Here is a 23,268-nt window from a genome sequence, read left to right on the forward strand (position 1 = left end):
TGAACTGGATTCCATGAGGATTTCAGGAGATAAAGCAGGTACAGAGCCGAGGGTCTCATACATACAGGCCCTTCATCATTGTTAAGCTACCATTAGTATCAGTATTTTTATCTCTTGACTCTCTTGTCTAGTAATTTTTCGGGGTCCCCAAGGCCACCCCCAGTTTCCATAAGGGCTCCCGGGTTCAGCATATGATTGAGCTTGTGGTTAAGATTTGTTACAGCAAAAGGATACACAGCCCAGTGAGCACAGGAGCAGCCGGCGAGGCAAAGTCTGCGGGAAGCCAGGCAGAAGCGTCTGAGTCCTCTCTGTGCAGTCACACAGGATGGGCTTGATCCCTCCAGCGCTGAGTTGTAACAACACGTGTGAAACGTTGTCTACCAGGGATGCTCACTAGAGACTCAGCACCAGAGGTGGGCACCTCCGTCTGTACCCACATCCCAGACCCCCACGTGGTTTGCACAAATAATCCAGGCACAGCAAGCTGCCCTTATTAGTTAGGGAATGGTGGGGACGCTCAGAATGCAAGTTCCCAGAGGCCCGCCCAGCAGGCCCTCGTAAGGATGCAGTTGTAGGCCTGCTCTGTTAACTCCGTTCTGCACAGGTATACTGAGAGGTCCTATTCCATGTGTTTGGACTACTTCAAGATGGGGGCTGGAGTGGGGTGAGACAGGTGTTCTCATTGACATAGGACAAAATTGAGGGCTAGTAAAGGGAAGACATTTACGAGCTGGTCGCCTACTCCATGTACGGGGGCCTGAGAGGAAGCAAGTTCTGGATAATCCCTCACCGTCCCCTTTCCTGCTAACTTGTGTCTCTCTCTCTCTCTCTCTCTCTCTCTCTAGGCTCTCAAGGGCTCCAAGAAGCTGGTGCTGTCGGTGTACTCAACGGGGCGCATCCCTGGCGGCTACGTCACCAACCATATCTACACCTGGGTAGACCCCCAAGGCCGCAGCATCTCTCCACCCTCGGGCCTGCCCCAACCCCATGGCAGCACCCTACGGCAGCACGAGGGTGACCGGAGGAGCACCCTACACCTCCTGCAAGGCGGGGATGAGAAGAAGGTGAGCCTCTGGGCCTTGGCCTCGCCGGGCCTCCTGGAGGTGGAGGGCTGGGAATGGGGGCCTGGCCATGAAGACCACATTCTCCTTGCCAAGCCCAGAATAGGGAAGTTTCTTAGAGGCTGGAAGAAGGGGGTTGGGCTGTAGGGGCTCTGGCCTTCGTCTATCCCTCAAGTCCCAACTGAAGGGTCTTCTTTTCGTTTTAACCTGTGCACCACTTATCGTAATTCACACTCAGCTGCTGCAACGAGAGCCCGAACACCGTGGTTTAAAGAAGCTGGATTATCTGCCCCTCACATAGCAGGGTAAAGGGGACCATCTAGGCTGATGGGGCAGCTCTGCTCTCCGTCTGCCATCCTCTGGGATACCGCCCCCTTCTGGTTGAAGCCTAGTCCCCCTGTAGCCCCTAGAGTGGAAAGAGGAAGAGAGGAAGCTCGGATGATTTACACTAGAGATGATTTAAAACTTCTCAGTGGTCCAGACCCAGGCCATGGCCACACGCAGCTGCCAGGACTCCAAGCTCCACAGGGCGCCCTTTGCAGTGTGGGTCTCAGGTTGTAAGGAAGAGAAGCCAGAAACCGGTCCTGGTCCCCTTCCACAAAGTCAGAATTTACTGGAAGGCTGTGGGCAGCCCCAGAACTGAAGCTGAGGGACTCAGGGTGCAGTCTCCAGGAAGAAAGGGATCCCCATGGTTTCTGTTCTCTGCATCCTTCCCCTCAAGATTCATATTCCAGGGAGGGAGCACCTGATTGGCTGGCGGGGAGGTGCCCTTTGATTGACAGAAACACCAAGACTGTGGCCGGTGGAGGAGGGGTTGTAGCCCAAAGCACCATGGGGTGTTGTAACCTGAAGAAGACGGCCAGGGGCGTCAATAGATGCCCCCTACAGAGCCTTCCTCCCCGAGACCATGACTGTTTCTTTAGAAAGGACTGAGAGATGGTCCCCCTGATATTTAAGGTTCACTCCGGGTGCTGTTTACATTGCGCCCTATGGTTGCTCCTGGGACCAAGAAAGTCATTCCTGTAAGCATGACTTTGGTGTGACCATGACCATGGTCAAAGCATGACCATGACTTTGGTCTCTGGTGTTTTAAGACCTTGCTACAGCTTGGGGCTCTGAGCCAACCGCCTTCCCTCTGGAGACTTTCTCAGCTCTCTTTTCCTGTCCATAAGACCATAACATTTATTTAATGTGTTTTGTGTTCTTTGCTCAAATGTCGATATGCAGGAAGCGGCAGAGATGGCGGGGGCTTCTGTGCCAGGCAAGAGGCAGTGGGGTAGCCAGTTCGTACGCACCGTCAGAGCCTGCCTGGGCTTCTTCAAGGTGGCCAGGGTTGCAGAGGTGGGCTCATATCCCCCTCCCCGCCTGGCCATCTTGAGAAAGCGGCACAGCCTGTGGCATTGAGTCATTTTCAAGGCCAGCCTTCCAGGGTGGGTAGTGAACTTTATCTTTTTCTCAAGCTCTTCCCTGTATAGGGCATGGACTTAGAATAGTAAGAGCTCACCATGTGCTGGCTCTGTGCTTACAGCATCTCACTGAATCCTCGTGGCTTCCCCACGGGGTAGGTGTCCTTATGCACATTTTACAGATGCAAAATCCGACATTCAGGGGGCACTGCGGCAACTAGGACGCATTGAGCGAGTCAGCCCACACTTAGTGAGCACCTATGCCCGACGCTGTTATGGGAGGTGGGAATGGAGAAATGGGCAAGAGGCATGAAGCCTTGCTCTGGGGAAGCTTCCAGTGAGTTTGGAAGTCATAGGAGGCATGAGACAAAAATTCAGAAATGAGCATAAATAAGCAAGGTAATTAAGGTGGTGAAGATTGATGGAAGGAAATGAAATCAGGAAGTGGGTTAGAGAGTGACGGGGAGGGAGGCTCTGCTTCAGATGAGGTGGGCGGGGAAAACCTCTCTGAGGAGACGACTTCTGAGCAGAGACTGAGAGAGGAAGATGGAGCCGTCACGTACCGTTCTGACCACTGAAAATGCCGGGCAGCAAGGACAGCATGTGCAAAGGCCCTGAGGTGGGAATGAGCATGGCATCTTCAAGTCTTAGAGAGAAGGACCCTGCCACTGGAATTGAGTGGGTGGGAGGATTGGGAGGGTGTAAGGTGCCCTCGGGGAGTCTCAGAGTAACGTATATAGGAATGTAGAGGGCAAAGGCTAAGGGAATCATGCTCCAGGGAGGACCCAGATACCTCAGGAGGCAGGAAATACCCTGAACCACACCAGAGAAGCCTCCACCGATTTTATAGTTCCAGGCTGAAGCTTCTACACGCCCCGACCCCGTTCCTCCTTTTGCTGACACAACATGGAGCCCCCGTTTTCCTGTTGAGGAAGGGCATGGGGGAAATGTCTCTGGAGCCCTCACTTCTGGCCCCCTGGCCTGATTCTCTTCTCTCCGGCAGCCTGGTCTCAGCTAATATTCCAGATAGCCACGACCAGACTCCCAGACTTCCCGTGCCAAACTTCAAAAATCCTAACCTCAACCCCAGTGGGAACACACCTTCTAGGGAAATGAGTTCTCAGGGCAATAGTGATGTAAAAATCACATGTAGGAAAATTACCCTTGAAAACCTCCTAAGCTGTCCACTGAAGCTGGTTCCGGTTTTGCAGCCCTTGCTAGGAATGCCCTTCTCCACACTGAAGTGTGAGAACCACCCCATGAGGCTGAAGGAAGGAACAGAAGGGAAGGACACAGGTAGCGCCTCTGGGAATCAAGCCTGTCTGCTCTCAAGTCACCATCACATCGTCAGAGGCGAATAGGGTGCAGAGTTGTTCAGTGTTCCAGCTTTCCATTCTGGGCTAACCACCAGCCTCTGTATGAAAAAACTGGAACAGATCTGTTGTGGGAGTTAGATAGTATGGGGTCAGCGTGGCAGGGAGAGTAAGACACTGGAACCAGGCTGCCTGGGTTCAAGTCCTGGCTCCACCACTTGCCAGCTGTGTGACCTTGGATAAGTTACATAACCTCTCTGAGCCTGAATCTCGTTTTCTATAACATGGAGACAGTGGTAGGGCCTCCTCTCCCCACCCTGTGTAAAGGCTTTTTGTTCTGGGCCCTGGTACGCCCAAAGTGCCTGGATCAGTGCCTGGCACAGTGGAGGTGCTCAGTAAGTATTTATTACATGAAAGACTGAATTAAAATGCAGGGCTCAAAGTCCCCTACTGCCCCCTGCCAGGGTCACTGGCCCATGAGCTAGTGAGCAAGGCTCAGTGGTTTATCGGTCCCAAGGCCCCGCTCCAGGCTGAGCAGGCAGACCCTCTGCAGCAGCAGCTTCTCCCCCAAGCTCATGCCTTCAGCAGCCACAGAGATACGGAGGGGCCTGCCCCTTAGCTCAGGCTGGGGCCCAGCTGGGAATGGAAGGCGAGGAACCTTTGGGACCGGCTCTGAAGAAAAACCTACAGGTTTCCTGTGTTTCTCCTTTACCATCACACTCACAGCGCTTCTGACACCAGATGTGGGGTTGGGGGGTGGGGTCTCCCACCAAGCAATCCTCTGCGACACCAGCTGGATGTCTTACAATTTAACTCAATTCTGACACTGTCTACCTGGAGAGTGTCCAGTCCCACAGGTTAAGGACTCAGTCCCATGAAACAACCCCCCACCTGTCCCCACTTCAGATACCAGTTGCAAGTCCAGGTTATCAGCTGTGCTTCCGACTGGTCGGCTGTAACTCAGAGGTTCCCCTGACCCCGTCTCAGCTTTGATTAATTTGCTAAAGTGACTCACAGAACTCAGGAAAACAGTTTACTTACTGGGCACCAGTTTATTATAAAAGGATACGGTAAAGGATACAGATGAACGTCCAGATGGAAGGGATGTGTAGGGCAGGTTATGTGGGAAGGGGCACAGAGCTTCCATGCCCCCTCCAGGTGCACCACTCTCCCCGTACCTCCACCTGTTCACTGACCCAGAAGCTCTCTGAACCCCACACTATTGGGATTTTTGTGGAGCCTTCATCATGTAGGCATGATGAATTGTTTTAAATTTTATTTATTTTTTTTGGCCTCGACGGGTCTTAGTTGCGGCATGCGGGATCTTCAGTGTGGTGCGCGGACTCTCCATTGTGGCACGTGGGCTTCTCTCTAGTTGTGGTGTGCAGGTTTTCTCTCTCTAGTTGAGGCGCGCAAGCTCAGTAGTTGTGGCATGCAGGCTTAGTTGCTACCCACGACATGTGGGATCTTAGTTGCTACCTGCGGCATGTGGGATCCCTGACCCGGGATCGAACCCGCGTCCCCTGCATTGCAAGGTGGATTCCTTACCACTGGACCACCAGGGAAGTCCCATGCACGATCAGTTATTTAGCTCCACTTCCAGCCCCTCTTCCCTCTCTGGAGAAATTGGGGTGGGTCTGAAAATCCCAAGCTTCTAATCATGGCTTGGTCTTTCTGGGGACCAGCCACCCTCCAGGAGCCCAATCAGAGTCACCTCATTAGAACAACAGATGCGCTTAGTGCTCTTATCACCTAGGAATTTACAAAGGTTTCAGGAGCTCAGTGCCAGGAACGAAGACAAAGACAAAATATATATTTCTTAGTATAAATCACAGTATCGCACCTGGTATCAGAACTCCCTGACTGTGTGACCTTGGGTGAGTCACTTAACCTTAGGTGAGTCACTTAAGCTTCCCTAGCCATGGTTTGGGGATGGTCATAGCAGCCATATGGGGCTGTTTCAAGAATCAATAAACCATGTGCACAGAGGATAGTGCCTGGGGCATTGTAATTCATTGCAGTAACAACCATCATTTATCCAATGCTTCCTAGGTGCTAGTACCTTTCATATCATTTTTGTCCCCAAGTGTTTATTGATGTCATCTCCTGAGGTGCTCATGCTGCTTCCTGGACAGGGTTGGGGTTCTAGAGAAAGGTGGGAAGGGGGATGGCAGTGCCTGCGCCGGGCAAGCTGTGCAATTCTCATTTCACTGATGGGGAAACTGAAGATCAGAAAAGCAACAGGCCCTGCCCCAGGGTTGCCCAGGAGTAAAGGGTAGAACCAGGATGCAAACTCAAGCCTGTGGGAGGCAGTGCAGTGAGCTGATTAAATGCCTGGGCTCTGCCAGCTGTTTGACCTTGGCCGTGTCATTTCACCTCTCTGGCCTCACTTTCCTCACCTGGAAAATGGGTATAATAAGAGAAAGCGTAGAGGAGGAAAGAGGACTCAACGAAGTAAGGCATGTAAAGTGCTGAGCACAGTGCCTGGGATCTAGGAAGGACTCAGTACGTTTAGTAACCAGTTGATTTAGTAAGTTATCATTATATTCTTATTATTGGTGGGAATGGTATTCTTTTCACTGTGCCAGGCTGCTTCTCACAGCTTAGTGCCCTTTCCCATAGGTGAGTTTTGTTTCCTGCCAAGTGCTGGTGGAGTTTCCAGCAGGTGATTGAAGCAGATACCCTGCTGTTGGTAGGCCTGTTATTACAGTCCTGGGGTGAAGACTCCGTTTTATTCCCATGTGAAGGATTTATGGGGAAGTGACTGGCAGGCAGTAGGGCTTGTTTTCATCCTTAGTATTCAAAGGCAGGGACCACAGCCGTCTGTGTGCTCCTGGGTTCCTGTCTGCTCTCTCCCCCCAGAATCTTCATGTCCCGGAGCTGGAGAGACCAGGTTGGGGTGGGAATGGGGGAGGGACTGACCCACGCCACCAAGTGAATTGGGCTGGAGCCTTGGTGTGAGGCCCCCAGGCCAGGCCTGGCTTGTTCCATGCCCCAGCAGCACAGCCTGCAGGAAGGGTCCATCCGGGTTTGAGGCGGGCGCTGCCACTCTGTCCTCAGCCAGCCTCACTGACGTCCTCCAGGTGTGAAGCTCGCCTTCCCTCATCCCACCAGCGTTGTAAGGCACACACCTTGTCTTAAAGGAGCTCCAGAAGTTGGCCTCCTCTGCTGCTAGCCCTCCCCAGTAGTCTTCCTAAAATCCGAATCTGAGCCTTTTCTCTCCTGCTTGAAGCCCAGGCTTGTTGACCTCGCTCACTGCCCCACACAGCCTAGTGCCTTCCCTGCCACTCTCCCACCAAACAGAGCCCTGCAGTGATCCCAGGGGGCCTTTCTCTGTCATTTTTCTGAGCTTTTGCACACGTTCTTGCCCTCCCCTTGCCCTGGTTGACCCCCTCGGCCTTCAGGGCTTGGAGGTCATATTTCTGGGATGCTCTGCCTGTAGTCGGGCTCTCAGGAATGGACTCTGAGACCAAGATTTCCCTGAAAGAGGAATGTGCCTGTGGTAGACAGAATAACGATGCCCCAAAGACGTCTACCTCCTAATCTCTGGAGCCTGTGAACAGGTCACTTTACACGCAAAGGGACTTTCCAGGTGTGATTAAGATGAGGACCTTGAGATACAGACATTATCCTGGATTATGTGGATGGACCCAATGTGATCACAAGTGTCCTTAGAAGAAGGCAGGAGTGTCAGAGTCAGAAAAAGGTGGTGTGATGCCAGGAGCAGAGAGAGAGAGATCAGAAGATGCTACACTGCTGGCTTTGAAGATGAAGGATGGGGCCATGAGCCCAAGAATGCAGGTGGCCTCTAGAAGCTAGAAAAGGCAAGAAAATGGGTTCTCCCCAAGAACCTCTAGGAGTGCAGTCCTGTTGACCCACTGTAGACTTTGGACCTCCAGAGCTTTGAGAGAATAAATCTGTGCTGTTTCAAGCCCCTAAATCCATGGTCATTTATTACAGCAGCAATGCAATGCCCTGGGAACCCCACCAGAAAAGGCATGAGGAATACAGGACCGGGCGGAGGGAGGAGTAGGCTGTGATACCATCTCTGCAGAGGCCTTGGCTGGTCCCAAGGGAGCTCTGGAGCTGGGGGTGACTTGCAAGGTTGTCCTGAATTGAGGCAGGGGTCAGGCTTTCGCTCGTCTGCATCAACTAGTCATTGGATGGGAGCTGCTCCAGGGAGGCTGTGACCATAGGTGAGGCAGGTCCTGGCAGGCACTCAGCTGTGAGCCATCAACAGCCAATACTCCAGCTCAGGGGTTCCTCTGAGGACAGGGACCTAGTTAGATTCTCCCCTGAATCTGTGCCCAGTGCGGAGTTGGGGTTTGGTTTGCACTGGATGGAATACCAGCACCGGCTCACATGCGCACAGCCTGTCCCTGGTCTAAGAAGCAGCCCATGTTCATTCTCTCGCATGAAGAAGGCTTCCTCATTCTTTCCAGATCATACCTGCCCAAGCTCAGCGCCATGGCTTGCCCAAGAGGGACATTTTGAAGATGATAACAATAGCTGACGCTGTGTGAGTGCTTCTGCAGTCATGATTCTAAGTGCTCCAAGTAGATACACCCGTTCATCACTCACAACAACCCAATAAAGTTGCTGTGATTGTTTTCCCCATTTTATAGATGAGAAAACTGAGGCACAGAGAGGTGAAGTAACTTGCCCAGTGTTACACACCTAGCGAGTGTCATTGCCGGGATTAAACTTCCACAGTCCGGCTTCAGAGTCTACACAGGCAGCCACCACACTGTCACCTCCCAAACACACAGACCTGGATGTGATGAGGGACCAGGGTGAACCAGGGTGCACCTAGGTCACCTCAAACCTATCCCAGCCCTGGAGCTGCAATGGGGGAGGGAGGGGGCTAGGAAGTTGTTCCCAAGTCCGACTTCAAGTGTCCCCAGAGCCTGCTGTTCCCAGAACTCTGACATTTCTGGGTGACTGCTCACAAGTCCCCCTGAGCCTTCTGTGGGCCTCACGGATGCTCTCCTTATAATGTGGCCATGGTGTCTGATGAAGAGATGGGGGGCTGGCTCTAGACTAAAGGGGCTGGGGCCACTCCACTGGGCGGCACGGCCTGGCACTCTCCCACAGGGGTGGGCCTCCCTGACATGCTGCGGAGTCTACAGTCTTAGAACCAAACCACGTAGAGTCGTTCTGTGTGTAGGGCTCTCTCCCGACAGTGGCCTGCCAGCCAGTAGGTGTCAGCTGCGACTGTGTGGCCTTGTCTGGTTTTGTCCTGTGCAAAGTAGCACCAACAGTGGCTAGCATCTATTGAGCGTTTACTGGGGGCCAGAGACTAGCCTACATTTGTCTCTCAATTTGATCCTCTCCCGAGTAACCTTATAAGGCAGACACTATTTTCATCCTCATTTTCTAGGTGAGGAGGCTGAGGCACAGAGAAGTGAAGTAACTTGCCCAAGGTCACACAGCCGGGCCCCCACTGGTCAGTTTGGACTTGAGTCAGTCCTCTTCAGCACCACCCCGCTGACCTCTGGCCGCGGCGGGGGTCGAAGAAGGAAGATAATAAATGTAAAAACCTTCTCCTGGTGGCTGGTGCAGAGCCCCTGATAACTCTTAGATGAATGACTTTTCGGAAGTAGAAAGCTAGTTGGATGGCTTCCCTGACACCATGACATTTGCCCTCCTCTCATGCCCGCCGGGACCTCCACCCCTTCCTCTCCTGCGGGTGGTCACACTGTGCTCTCTTTAGGCCCCTCACATGTCACTGGGTCTTAACTTGTTGCGGGATGTTTTCTGTCCTTTTGGGGTAGGTTGCAGCTGTTGTGGCCACTTCTTTTTGTAAGTTCCCCTTTCAGATGCAAGGCACACCTAACCTGCATGTTCCTGCATAGATTCTGAGGCTTCCTGAATCTGCCCCAGCCTCTGCTGCCCAGTCACCCACCTCCCCGGCCCCCATCCCACCCCCGGTGCTCCCTGCCCTGGCCACAGTGCCTCACTTCTCCGGTCCTGTGCAAGGTGTGCTCCCCTCCTGCTGTCCCATGACCCTGAATGCCCGTCTTGCCCTTGCCCTACCCTTGCCTGGCTGGCTCCCGCCCACCCTCCAATCTCATCAGAGACGTCACTTTCTCCAGGAAGCCCCTCCCCACCCATCCCCCCACCTCCAGGCGGGACCATTTTTCCTCCTCTGCACCCACACAGTCCGCAAGTCACCCCATCTGGCTCTGATCACGCGGTACCATGAAGGTTTGTTTACTGGTCTCTCTGCCCCTCAGGACTCTGAGCCCTTGGGAGCAGGCCTGTGTCTGGGTCATCTCCACATCCCCTGGCCTGGCACTGGGTCTGCCCTTAGTGGGCGCTCCCTGTGTCTGTGGAATGAAGGGCTGCTGAAGCGACACTGCCGTGGCCTCTCAGGATGGATGGCAGAGCAGGAGACCCCTGGGGAGGCGGGAGACCCCAGGGGTGGCAGGTGGTGGGGCCCTGCACCTGGACTTAGCCTTGATCCGAAGGTGGGAGGATAGGAGGTGAGGGAGCTGGGTGGAGGGTCCGCAGCCTGACGGGTACTCCCTGACTGAAGGGCGTGTAGTCAAGGGCAGCCAGTGGAGACCTAGAGAGTCTGTGGCCGCCATGCTGTGAGGAACACATGAAAACCTGGAGTGTCTAGAGTGTTAGCACCAGAGGGGTCCCTGGAGGTCTTCTCCTCAGCGCCTTCCTTTTACCGCACTTGTACCTGTGACCCACGGAGGGGAGAGGGGCTTCCCCAAGTCACCCAGCAAACCAGGGGCAGAGCTGGGGAAGAAACCGGAATGTTCCAGGAGATCTTGCAGGCCCGAATAGGTGTGCCCATCAGAGTATGGGAGGGGGTGTCTTTAGCCTGCCGCCCCCCAAATTTCCTGGTGCCCTCCAGGCCCTCGAATACTCTCTTCCCTCCCTCCTGCAGGTGAACCTGGTGCTGGGGGATGGCCGGTCCCTGGGCCTCACCATCCGTGGGGGAGCCGAGTACGGCCTGGGCATTTACATCACTGGCGTGGACCCGGGCTCTGAAGCGGAAAGCAGCGGGCTCAAGGTGAGAGACCCCTGACTCCCAGGGAGGGGATGGGGCACCAGGCTGAACGTGCTGGGGCGAGGGAGGGAAAAACCTGTGTGTGGAGCTCTGTGCAGCTGATTTCAACGGGACATCGGGCAGAGCAGTCGGCACCCCACGCGAAGGACCTGTCCCAGCGGAGAGCCCTCCCCTGGCTGCACGGCTCTAGTTCAGAGCTCAGAGCGGGCAGCAGGAGCCGCCACCACTCCCGAGCCCCGAGTTCTCCTAGCCGTCCGCAGAGCAGGGCAGCCCCCACGAGCTGCTGGGCAGCAGGCCCAGCTGCTGTTTTGGAAACACTGCTGATGGCCTGTGATGGCCCCGACTTCAGGGTTGATTGCGGTACTTGGAGAGGGAAGAGGAGAGGAAGCTGCAGGCTGGGGTGGGTTTGCACCGGGCAGCCTCAGGGCTGGCGTTTGATCCAGAGCAACCAGCAATTAGCTGTCCTTTTAAAGAGGGCTATCTGCGCGCCCAGCAGCCGTAATTGACATTACACATATCATCTCATTGAACCTTATCCCGTGGGGTAGTATGTTATTACCCGAATTTCCCGGTTGGGGAAACTGAGGCATGTAGAGGTTAAACAGACTTGTCCAAGGTCATGCAGCTGATCAGTTGCAGAGCAGGGTTTGAGCCCAATTGTCTTAATTCCAAAGCCCACGGTCTTAACTGCTACACTGTATCCCCTTCTGGGGAGGGCCAGGAACTGGCTCAGAGCTTTGGGGGGGGAGGTGGCAGTGAGTGAGGCAGAGACTGTCCACAAGGGCACTGGACTCAGGACACCTAGTCACCTAGATAAATGGCAGCATGCTTTGGGGCTAAGTCCTGGTGGCAGGGATGCCACAGCAGCAGTGACCCTGGGCACAGGTGGTGTTTGAGCCACATCTTGTGGGACGAGAGAGGCTGTTGGGTAAATGGGCTGGGCTGTGGAGCTGTCTGGTTGAAGGAGCCATGTGGTTTGACCGTGTGTGACTGGATGGGCAACTAGCCACATATGAGGCTGGGAACAAAGGCACGACATGAGGTCGTGCCTTCCTAACAAAGGGCCTTGAATGCCCCACTGACAGAGGGAAGCAGATTCTCTATGCGGATGAGAAGAAGGGTCATGGCAGATCAGAGTGGTGGTCAGGAGACCTCTTCCCCCACCAAGCCACAAAGGATGAGGCTGGAGTGGCAGAGAGACAGGAATGAGACTGCAGACTCATCCTCCATGCCGTGGCCCGGGGGGTTCTCTTAGGAAACACGGCGTAATGGGAAGAGCTCTGGCTCTGGAGTCCAGATCCCCAGCTTTCCTGCTTTTCCTTTAGTAGCTGTGTGACCTTGGAGAATCCCTCTACCTCTCTGAGTTTCCCTTCCCTCTCCCAGATAATAACAATATATAGCATCTCTTTCTCAGAAAAAAATGAGGAACAAACTCACAGTGACCTTAAAAATAAAGGTTAAAATTATTCAGGGTCTGTGTTATGGACTGAATGTTTGTGTTCCTCCCAAATTCATACCTCGAAACCCTAACCCCCAAAGTGATGATCCTAGGAGGTGTGGCCTTTGGGAGGTGATTGGGTCATGAAGGTAGAGCCTCATGAATGGAATTAGTGCCCTTAGGAAAGGGACCCCAATGAGATCCCTGGGTGTCTTTCCGCCTTGGGAGGATACAATGAGAAGGAAGTTGGCAGTCTGCACCTCAGAAGAGGGTCCTCCCCAAAACCTGACCGCACTGGCTCCCTGATCTCAGACATTCAGCCTCCACAACTCCAAGAAATAAATGTCCGTTGTCTATAAGCTATCCAGTCCGTGGTGCTTTGTTATACAGCCTAGACTGACTGAGACAGTCTGCTCTTTCCCAAGCACTTTATGTCATAAAATCACCTAAACCTCCCAACACTCCTGCGAAAGCAGTTCTTCTGTTAGCCCATTTTATAGGCGCAGTATCTGGGACTCAGAGAGCTGCACAGCTGTGAGAGGCAAAGCCGGGATTCCCATCCAGGAATCAGAATTCTGGTTCTAGAGCTATGCTGGTTACCAGGCCAGCCTGGGCGGGGGGTGGGGAGAGGAGTAGATGCCCCACAAATGTTGGTAGGCTCCGGGTGATTCTGAAATGCCCTGGGTCTCCGACTTGCTATGCTCTCAGCGAGTAAAGATGATTCCTTGTTGGGACTCCAAAAGGAGACAATCTCATGGTATTCTATATGCAGATTGTAGTTAATAACTTTGTTATTTTGTATTAATTTTAGATTTACTGAAAAGTTGCAAAGAAATTACCCGTTTGTTCTTTATCCGGCTTCCTCTAATGTTAACATCTTATATAACCATGATGTATTTGTCAAGACTAAGAAACTAACATTGGTACAATACTGTTAAACAAACTACAGACTTTATTCAGAGTTCACCAGTTTTCCCACTAATGCCCCTTTTCTATTCTAGAATACAGTCCAGTTCAGCATAGCACGTTGTGTTTAGCCTGTATGCATTTTTAATTCCATTTATTTTCCCCCAAATTTCAAAAAAGATTCAAGTCAGTTTCTAGACACACAGTAAAGATTGTTTTAAACGATTAAGTGAGGAAATTGGGAGGAAGAAAACTGGAGGCAGAGAGAAAGAGAGAAAGCTGAGGTGAGAGTCCTTCCGAGAACACTCGCCGCGTGGGGCTGCAAACCGCTACAGGCAGCACACAGGTTTGACTCCAAGCTTCCCGGAAGCCAACACAAAGAGGGAAGCAGGTCAGGGACATTTGTAAGATGAAAACAGACCAGCTGTGCTGGAGAAGCCTGGTTATTCCTCTTCCTGAGGCCTGAGGGCAGTTTTCCTCTGGTCCTTCCTAGGGAGGATGTTGTGTGATGATGTAAGCAGTGCCTTCAGTGACAGCAGATGCATGAGCAGCTTCCATACTTTGTTGGTGGTGAAGACACTCTTACTGAATCCATGTTAAGAGAAAACGGGAGCGGGGAGCGGCAGCGTGCGAGAGAGATGACATGCTAGGCTCTGGCCGGAGAGCACTGAGCATCTCTCTCTCTCTCTCTCTCTCTCTCTCTCTCTCTCTCTCTCTCTCTCTCTCTCTTTCCCTCTCTGATTACTGACAGGTGGTAGCTTTGCTATCGTGTTAGCCACTTACTGAGCAGTTACTATGTTAGGACTGCGCTAAATGCTTCACATTGTCTTACTAATTTTTGCAACAGTATATGAAAAAGGAATGTCCTTCTCCCTCTTTGTCAGGTGGCAGAACAATAGTAAGCAGCTTGCCCAAGGTCGCCAGCTAGGAAGCGCTAGATTTGGACTCACACCTGCTCAATCCAAGTCCATGCTCTTAACCACCATGTTCCACTGCCTCCCAGTGATAATGTGGGTGTTACCATCTCCAGTTTTCTCTTGAAGAAACCAAGCCTCATGGAGATAAAGGCCAAATTCTTTCTCATGTCAGAACTGGGATTTGAACCCAGGCCTCACAGAGCCTAGGGTTGCCCTGTTTGGGGGGAATGGGAGGCCTAGGACCTGCCCTGACCAGCTATGTGAAGGTGGACTTGTCCCCTGCTCTCTGGGCCTCAGTCTCCCAGCTCAGACAGTCAGCAGTTGGAACGGTTGGACAGGCGGATCTCTGAGGCTTTCTCCTAGATCTGCACATTTTCCAAGCCTGAGAGCACCAGTGGGTGCACAGGCACAGGAACGTGATCCGTTCTCCTTCACCTGCAGGTTCCCATACCCACTGAGAGATGCCAAAGTAGGTAACCTGCTGGCAGATCCCTCTTTTGTGTGGAAGGAAGGAAGGAAGTGGGCATTACATGCAGGCAGTGGGTCTCCCTGGCTGCCCCTCCTTTCCTTCCTTGCATTTAATCAGCAGACATATACTAAGGATTCCTGAGTGCCAGACACTGTACTTGCCCTGTGGCTTCTGAGCTGAGCCAGACAGACACAGTCCCTGACCTCCTGGAGCTTACTTTCTAGTGGGAAGACAAGGGCGGAATAAGTTCCACAACGGTTTGTTTAATTACAATTGTGATAAAGACCAGGATGGCCAAGTACATGGAACTCTGTCTGGTGGTAGATATCCAGGAAGGCTTCCTGGAGAAAGAAACATTTCAGTTGAAATTTAAAAGGAGAAAATTAATTATGTGAAAGAGGAAAGGAGAATTTCAGGCAGAAAGGACAGAAAATGCTGAGTCCCTGAAGCGGAAAGAAGTATTCCAGGATGCAAAGGAAGACCAGAGTTGGCCAAACGCAGAAAGCCAGGCAGGGAGAAGGTGCCAGGTGATGCTGAGGAGGCGAACAGCCAGATCACACAGGGTGTATAAGGCACCCAAGACTGCAGCCATGAAAAGATGATGCTTGAGATCTGCAGTTATTAATATGGAAGGATGTCCATGGTATGTTATTAGGTGGGAAGCATGTATCTGTCAGGATCGCATGCATACTGTATACATATACAAAAATACGCCCAGAGAAACGTCTACACGTGGTTATCCCGAGGTGGGAAGATGATGGACGATTTTCATTTCATTCTTTACATCTTTATACAGTGTCTGAATGGAGCAAATACTAGTTTTATAGTCACGGAAACAGCAATAATAAAGCAGTTTCCATTTTGAAACAAGGCAGAGGAAAAATATTCCATAGAAGTTCCTCAGTTACGTTAGTTTGCTTCTCAGTTGCAGGCAGTCAGAGGCTTTATTTGCTCGTAAAATGCCCGCCTTCAGTAAAGTCCCTTCTGTCTTCAGTCCCCACCGCAGTAAAGCATTTTATATTCCCTGCCACTGTTTTACTTTCTGCTCCAAGGTCCCTCGCATACGCTAACACCTGCCTGCACTCACTCAGGCGTCAGGGACTGATTGATTCTCTTTGTCGCCAACGCACTTTCCATGGAATTAGGCGTATTGAAACGGAATAAAGGGGCTTGGCCGTGTGGGCGGTAGAGCCAAGAACAGGCTTTATTTGGATGTAGGGCTCCTCGCCACCGTGCAGAGCTTTCCTGGGGCAATAGTTCCCCTTGTGCCTGGCTTCCAGCCGCTCCCTTAGCTCCTGAGGGGCCCTGTGAGCCCAGCCGACACTGCTGGGAGGAGAAGCTCCTTGGAGGAGGTCAGGCACTTCCCAGTATTCACCCGGGGGGGTTGGCGGGGCGGGGGGGCCTGGGGGGCGGCCGCATGGAACTTGGAACTGTCCCACCCTCCTGGCAGGGGCTGACTGCCCCTTCGGCATTGATCTCTAGGCCTCTCTTACTCGTTTGCACCTGCCCCCAGCAAACCCTACCAGAGAATGGACCATAAAACTCTGTTCCTTTAAGGACAGCCCGAATTGACAGGCATTTACAACTAACGATAATGGTAGCGGTTGCTCTTCATTAACCAGTTATTATGAATTGGGCGCTGTGCTAAACGCTTTAGATGCACTCTTATTTAACCCTCCAATAACCCTACGGTGGGCATTAATAATGCCATTTAATACATGAGCAACTGAGGCTCAGAGAGGGGTAGTACCTTGCTCAGGATCACACAGGGATCCGGCCCTAGCCCTTCAAGCCCTCTGAAAGCCATGGGCTTTGCTCTGCCACCTGCCTGGTACCCTAAACTGGCTAACTATCAAAAGAGTGCGGAGGAAAGAAACAACGGCCACTTAGTCTTCTTAGAAATCACCAAGCTTCTGAAGCCCAGAGTGGTTGTCCCTGACCCTGCCCAGCTCCTCGGCCTTCACCCTTGAGGTCATTCCAGGGTGGGAGGCCCATTTTGTTTCTGCCAGTGGGAGCCATGCTTCCATCCTGGCTGGGTTTCCCTGGGGCAGGATCTCTGTTCTCATGAATGCCCCGCCCTTGGGGTCAACTCTGTGCTACGTGTGGTCTTGGGGCCGGCCGTGGAGCATCTGCTTCACATTCGGTGTCTCAGTGGCTATGGGGATGAACCGCTACTCTGCAGATCTGTCGTGTGTGCTGTGTGTCAGCTAAATTGGAGACGCCAACTGGGCTGGGCTGACCCCTCTGCAGACTGGCGTTTGCCAGGGTCCTCTCTAGACTAAGCCTGGGATGGCATCCTTTGCAGAACACTCACCCGGTAGCAGGTGATCTCCACGTGTCAGCTCTTCCCTCGCCACGGCTCCACGAGGTGGGACCTTGTAATCCCGTCATAATTTGGGATTATTTATTAATGACTGTCTCTTTTCTGAGATCCCAGCAGCATGGGGCAGAGACTGGGTGTTCTTTACACACTGTTATCTCCCTGCCCAGACAGTGCCTGGGACACCGTGGGTGTCTTGAATGAAGGAGTCAGTGGCTGCAGCTGAGGCAGGCCCCAAGCCAGGTCTTTTTTTTTTTTTTAACATCTTTATTGGAGTATAATTGCTTTACAATGGTGCGTTAGTTTCTGCTTTATAACAAAGGGAATCAGTTATACATATACATATATCCCCATATCTCCTCCCTCTTGCGTCTCCCTCCCACCCTCCCTATCCCACCCCTCTAGGTGGGCACAGAGCACCGAGCCGCCCTCCCTGTGCTATGCGGCTGCTTCCCACCAGCTATCTGGTTTACGTTGGGTAGTGTATAGTCTTTCTGACTCCAGAGCTCCAGTCTTGACCGCTGCTTCATTTGCATCCTGGCCTGAACACGGCACAGAGCTGGCAGCTTTGTTAAGGGATGAATCCTGATGAGAGGTGTTAGTGGTTTTTACAACTACCTGGGATGGGCCTGGGCAGTCAGACCCTTTCCCTTAGAGACTCCTGCCTTCATGTTGAAGAAGCTGAGTAGCAGCCGTGGCCCGCAGTGAGGTTTGCTCGTCCAAGGTGCCCATGGGCATTTGGTGCCACCTTCAGCTCTTCTGTGATGAAGGATAAGTGACCGGAATCCATCTATATGCATAGATCCCAGCCTCCAACCCTCCCATTTTACACATGGGGAGACTGAGGACCAGAAGGAGGGGAAGGACTGGCTGAGGATCATGGAGAGGTGGGTCCAGACGCCTCTGGACAGAGCCCCGCCATCATCTGGCAGTTCGACTTTGCCTGCTGACTCTGTCCTTATGTGTCCCTGAAATAGTTCTGCTGGGAGAGAATGAGCCAGGAATACTCTCCAAGGCTGCCATCTGTGTATTCTTGGTGGGAATACTACCTTGTTTAGTAAGGGTCCTTTAAAAGTATTATCTGTGATTGTGGCTGATTTTACAGCAGTCCTCATGAAGGTGACAAAAATTACCTCTTAACATTTATATAATTCCTAACAGTAAAAAAAAAAAAAAAAAACTTAGATAATAAGGGCATGTTACAAGCAACTCTCTGCCTATGAATTCTCTTAGGTGAATGAACCAATTTCTTGAAAGACACAAACCACTAATACTCAAGAAAGAAAAATAGATAACCTGAAAGTTCTATATGTGTGTCAAAGAAACTGAATTTATAATTAAAAACCATCCAAAAAAGAAAACTCAAGGCCAGATGCTTCCACTAATGAACTCTTCCAAGTAGTTAAGGAAGAAAATTATGTAGCCTCTCCCTGAAAATAAAAGATGAGGGAATGCTTCCCAACTCATTTTATGAAACCAGCATTATGTAATACCAAGAACAAACAAACACATTTCAGGAAAACTACACATCACTATTCTTCATGAGCATAGATGTGAAAATCCTCAACAAAATTTTAGAAAAACAAATCCAGCAATCTATAAAAAGGATAATATACCGTGACCAAGTGGGTTTTATCCAAGGAATGCAAGGCTGGTGCGACATATGAAAATCAGTGTTACTGAGAAAACCATGTAATCAGAAAAAGCATTTAACAATATTCTATGTCCATTTATGATAAAAACTCTAATCAAATTAGGAATCCAAGAGAAATTCCATTACCCAATGAAGGGCATCTTCACAAACCTGTAGATAACATATTTAATGGTGAAAAACTAAAAGGTTTCCTCTAAGATTGAAATAAGGCAAAAATGTCATCCCTCACCACTCCTATTCAGTATCATACTAGAAGTTGTAGTCAGTGCAATAAGTCCATAGAAAGAAAGAAAAGGCATGCAGATCTGAAAAGAAAAAATAAAACTATTTACAGAGACTGATCATCTGCATAGAAAATTCCAAAGAATCTACCAAAAAAACTCCTAGAACTAATAAATGAGTTTAGCAAGGTGGAGGGATATAAAAGTCAATTGCATTTCTATATGCTAGCAATGCACAACTGGAATTCAATATTAATAAAAACAATACAGTTTAGAGTAAGTATAAATAACAAAATATGTGCAGTATTTGTATACTGAAAACTCCAAAAAAGACATAAATAAATGGAGATATACACTGTGTTCCTGGATAAGAAGACTGAATATTATTAATATGTCAGTTCTCCCTAATTCCATCTAGATTCAACACAATCCCAATTCCAATCCCAGCAGGATTTTTTGTAGATACTTACAAGCTGATTGTAAATTTCGTGATGCAAAGGCAAAGAAACTAGAGGAGCTGAAACAATTCTGAAACCAAAGAGCACTGTTAGAGGACTTAGTACCTGATTTCAAGACTTACTATAGAACTATAGTAAACAAGATGATGCGGTATTAGTGAAAGGATAGACACATAGATCAGTGGAACAGAGTAGAGAGTTCAGAAATAAACCCACAAAAGCATACTTAACTGACTTGGCAAAGTGCAAAGGTAATTCATTGGAGAAAGGGTAGTCCTTTCAACAGATGGTGCTGGAACAATTGGACGTCTGCATGCCAACAAACGAACCTCAACCTCAACCTCACACCTTCTATGAAAATTATCTCAAAATAAATCGTAGACCTAAAAGTAAAATATAACACTGCACTACTTCTACAGGAATACATAGGAGAGGGACTTCCTTGGTGGTCCAGTGGGTAAGACTCCACACTCCCGATGCAGGGGGCCCAGGTTCGATCCCTGGTCGGGAAACTGGATCCAGCGTGCATGCCACAACTGGGAGTCCACTTGCCGCAACTAAGAAGTCCAAACGCCGCAGCTAAAGATCCTGCGTGCCACAACTAAGACCCGGTGCAACCAAAATAAATAAATTAAAAAAAAAATTTTTTTTTTCAAGGAATACATAGGAGAAAAATCTGTGTGATCTTGCATTAGGCAAAGAGTTTTTAGATGTGACACCAAAAGCATGGCCCATAAAAGAAAAAATTGACAACATGGACGTTATGAAAATTAAAAACTTCCCTCTGCGAAAGACACACTTTGAAGAGAACTGAAAAGACACACCACAGACTTGGAGAAGTCAATATTTTCTAATCCCATTTCCGACAAAGGACTTATACTGGAAATGTATAAAGAACTGTCAAAATGGGCAAAAGGCCTGGGAAATGGTTTTGTATGGAAAACTGGTTGCATGTAGTGATAGACACATGAGTCTGTGCGCTTGTCAAAACCCACAGAACTGTAGAGTAATTTTGTTATATATAAATTTAAAAAAATCAACCCGGTTGTCACGGGGATAGATGGAGAGCAGACTGAGACAAATAAAGACAAAGGAATCTAACTATTACAGGTGATTCCCGTGACCGCACTGAAAGGGAATGGAGAAGGAAGAAGCTGACCTAAGCAATTTTGAAAAACATTGTTTCTACCAATACTTAAGGCAAAGACAAGAGGAACTGTACTCAGACACTGTACTCAAGTTGGCAGATTTCTTTTTCTCAAAGGAATATGGATTAGGAATTCTGAAACTACTTCATTTGTACAGGGTTCATTTGAAAAAATAAGTACATTTTAGATAGTGAGAGCCAGGTTTCTCACTCTCAGAGAAAGTTACAAGGAAGGAAAGGGAAAATAGAATAAACCCTGTGGTGCAGGACTCCTCAGAGGTATCAGTATGGACTCATTTACAAAAAAAAGTATACATTTACCCACAGATAAATAGATACAGAAATCAATATACGTGTGTATATATGCGTGAGTTAGTACATACACATATAATTCCTCACTCTATCCATTGAGAGGGATTGTACGCAATTAAAATAGGTACAACTAGCACTCAGATTTTAGTTTCTAAATACTATTCTCTAGGTGAAAGGAACCAGGGCTCTTTGTAGGAGTCATTGATTTCAGGTCTAGGGCAGAGAAGCCTGGGGTATCTTTTGGGACCAGAAAACAAAGATGTGCTACCAGATCAATCAACCAACCAATCCGCCTATCGGATGTGTACAGAGCCAACCTGAAAGAGCACCTCATGGCCAAAGGAGAAGGCAGTATCCGCGGAGCCATACTAATGTAATTACATAAAGAACAGAATAAATACATCAATGGGGGAGAAGCGACCACTCTTCCTTAAGGAACAATTCCCATGAAAAAATGTAGAAGGAATAAGGGAAGAGAAAATCGCCATTAGAACATTACATTACAGTATTCATTGCTGTAGGCAAGATGCACCCATGGGAGCTAAATTGTGGGCAGAAGTTTAAGCAGAAACAGGATGTTCTGCATAGTTTCAAAGTATCTCTACCAATATATTTTGTAATTCTGCAGGGAAAAAGAATAAGTTTACAGTGGAGAATCCTGGCAGGTACCAAGTTAGCCAAGTGTAATACATATTAAGAAAAAAATTTTAACTTTTTTCTAATTGTAAACATAACACTTGCTGGTTGTAGAAAAGTCAGATCATGCACTGACTCCTGTTTGCAGTGACAGTCCCTCCTCCCCTGCCCCTGTCCAGCCCGGGACGTGACAACTGTCAGCCGTTGGCGTGTCCTTCCAGACCTTTTTCTCCTTTGCCTGTTGTGCACACAGTGATTTGGGGACCCTTGTTCATTCTGTTCCTTTTGTGAACCAACCATCAGCTTCTTAGAAAAGTGCTTCCTTTCTCAGTTCAAAACCTGGCATCTCTGATTTCTAAGATTTTGACTAAGTTGTTGCCACTTCAGAGCGATGAGAAGGCCCTCCTCAAAAGTCGAAGCACGAAAATGTAGCACAGGTGTATCTTAGCCATCTTGTTATCATTTCTTACTACTGCGATTTAGTATCTGTAATGTTCTCTGCGGTCCGCTGGAGAGAAAACACAAGAAGGAGAAATGAAAAAATGTCTCCTGAGCGTGTCCATTTTCTCATCTTGAGCAGGATTTGGAGAGAGTCTTGCTGGCTAGGTGGCAGGGAGGGGGTGAGCAGCCATGTCCCTCCCCGGGCACCCCAAGCCCGTGGGCATTCAGGTGGGCATCAGGTGCTGGTGATCTGGGGACCAGAGTGAGGCGTGCGCGACGCAGCACCTGGATTTGTGTCTCCTGTGTGCTCTGCATGGAAATCGTGTTGAATGGCGAGGGTGGGAGTGGGAGACAGAAGGCAGCGAAGACTCCTGGCGCCCCCAGGTGATGCGCTGGCTGAACGTCAGTGAGAGGAGTGGTGACAGTGAACACCCACTGAGTGATGTTTCCAGCCCGGCACCCTGCTAAGTGCTCTTTTATGTTCCACCTTAATGAATCCCTAAACAATTCTTGACGTAGACACTGTACATCCACTTCATTAAAGATGATCAAACTGAAGCTCAGAGAGGTCATTTGCTCAAGATCACACGGCAAGGAAGTGGTGAAACTGGAGTAGGGATTGGCTCCAGGACGTCCCCTGTTAGCCACGAGACCCTATAACCCTGAGCTTGTGTGATGGAAAAAAACAGACTGACGGCCCTTGGCAGCCAGGCCCTCAGCCCTCCCTGCTTCTGCTCAGGTCTCTGACATCAGCACAGTCGTGACTCCTGCCCAGTGTTTCTACACACTCTGCTTTTGGATTTGGAACCTGGAGGATTCTCCTGGTTCATATCTTCAGGATATGTTTAAGTAAAAGTATGGTGGAAATGGCAGAAGGTACGGCAGTGTGAGGGTAGTAATAATAATAATATTAATAAGGAGCGATAATAATAGAAGGAAGTAAGTTAGGGCGGAGGAGTCTTCCAGTATTTCTAATTGACAGTAATAATCATAGGAATCACCAGCATCTGGGGAGTGCTCCCTCTGTGCCAAGTGAGTGCTTAGTGAGTGCTGTCCCTGCACTGAGTCATTTAATTCTCCCAGCAACCCTGTGAGGAGGCAGTAGAATCAAACTCATTTTAGAGATGGGCAATCAAGGCCCAGAGAGGTTAAGTAATACGCCCAAGGTCACACAGCTGGTAGGTGGAGGAGCTGGGATTGAAACTCAGGCAGGTCTGGAGCTTAGTCACAGAAATCCAGTTCCCACCTCTTCCTTCCCTCATACCCCCTCCTCTGGCCAACTGCAGTGGCTCTTACAGGACTTAGAGGGTCGTCCCTTTGTAAAATGGTTCTCACACAAACTGGGCATCTTGTGCTTACTGCCCCCGGGAGGTGAGGGAGGAGTGAATAATCCTTGACTTCGGGTTGTTTCTCTGTGTATGTGGTGTGTGTGCTCCTGCCTCCACACACCCAGCGATATTCCTGAAATCTGCAGAGTAACAACAGCACAAAAGCACTAACAGTCACCGACCACTCCCAGCCCAGTGCCGCCCAGGACGGATCATC

General features: G+C 50.0%; 1 protein-coding gene across 5 annotated transcripts in view; it reads left to right on the forward strand.

Annotated features, from left to right (window-relative positions):
- The window catches only part of WHRN (whirlin), a gene marked incomplete at both ends in the record, with an annotated part of 86,123 nt that overhangs the window by 22,609 nt on the left and 40,246 nt on the right, over positions 1 to 23,268 (forward strand). For all 5 annotated transcript variants that reach the window (XM_082842445.1, XM_082842447.1, XM_082842446.1 and 2 more), the window contains 2 exons: positions 846 to 1,064; positions 10,682 to 10,807. In XM_082842445.1, the coding sequence (XP_082698571.1) occupies positions 846 to 1,064; positions 10,682 to 10,807 (345 nt within the window). The remainder of the gene's footprint in view (positions 1 to 845; positions 1,065 to 10,681; positions 10,808 to 23,268) is intronic.

This window comes from Leucopleurus acutus, assembly GCF_964270905.1.
Source record: "Leucopleurus acutus genome assembly, chromosome: 7".
In the NCBI taxonomy this organism is placed as follows: domain Eukaryota; kingdom Metazoa; phylum Chordata; class Mammalia; order Artiodactyla; family Delphinidae; genus Leucopleurus; species Leucopleurus acutus.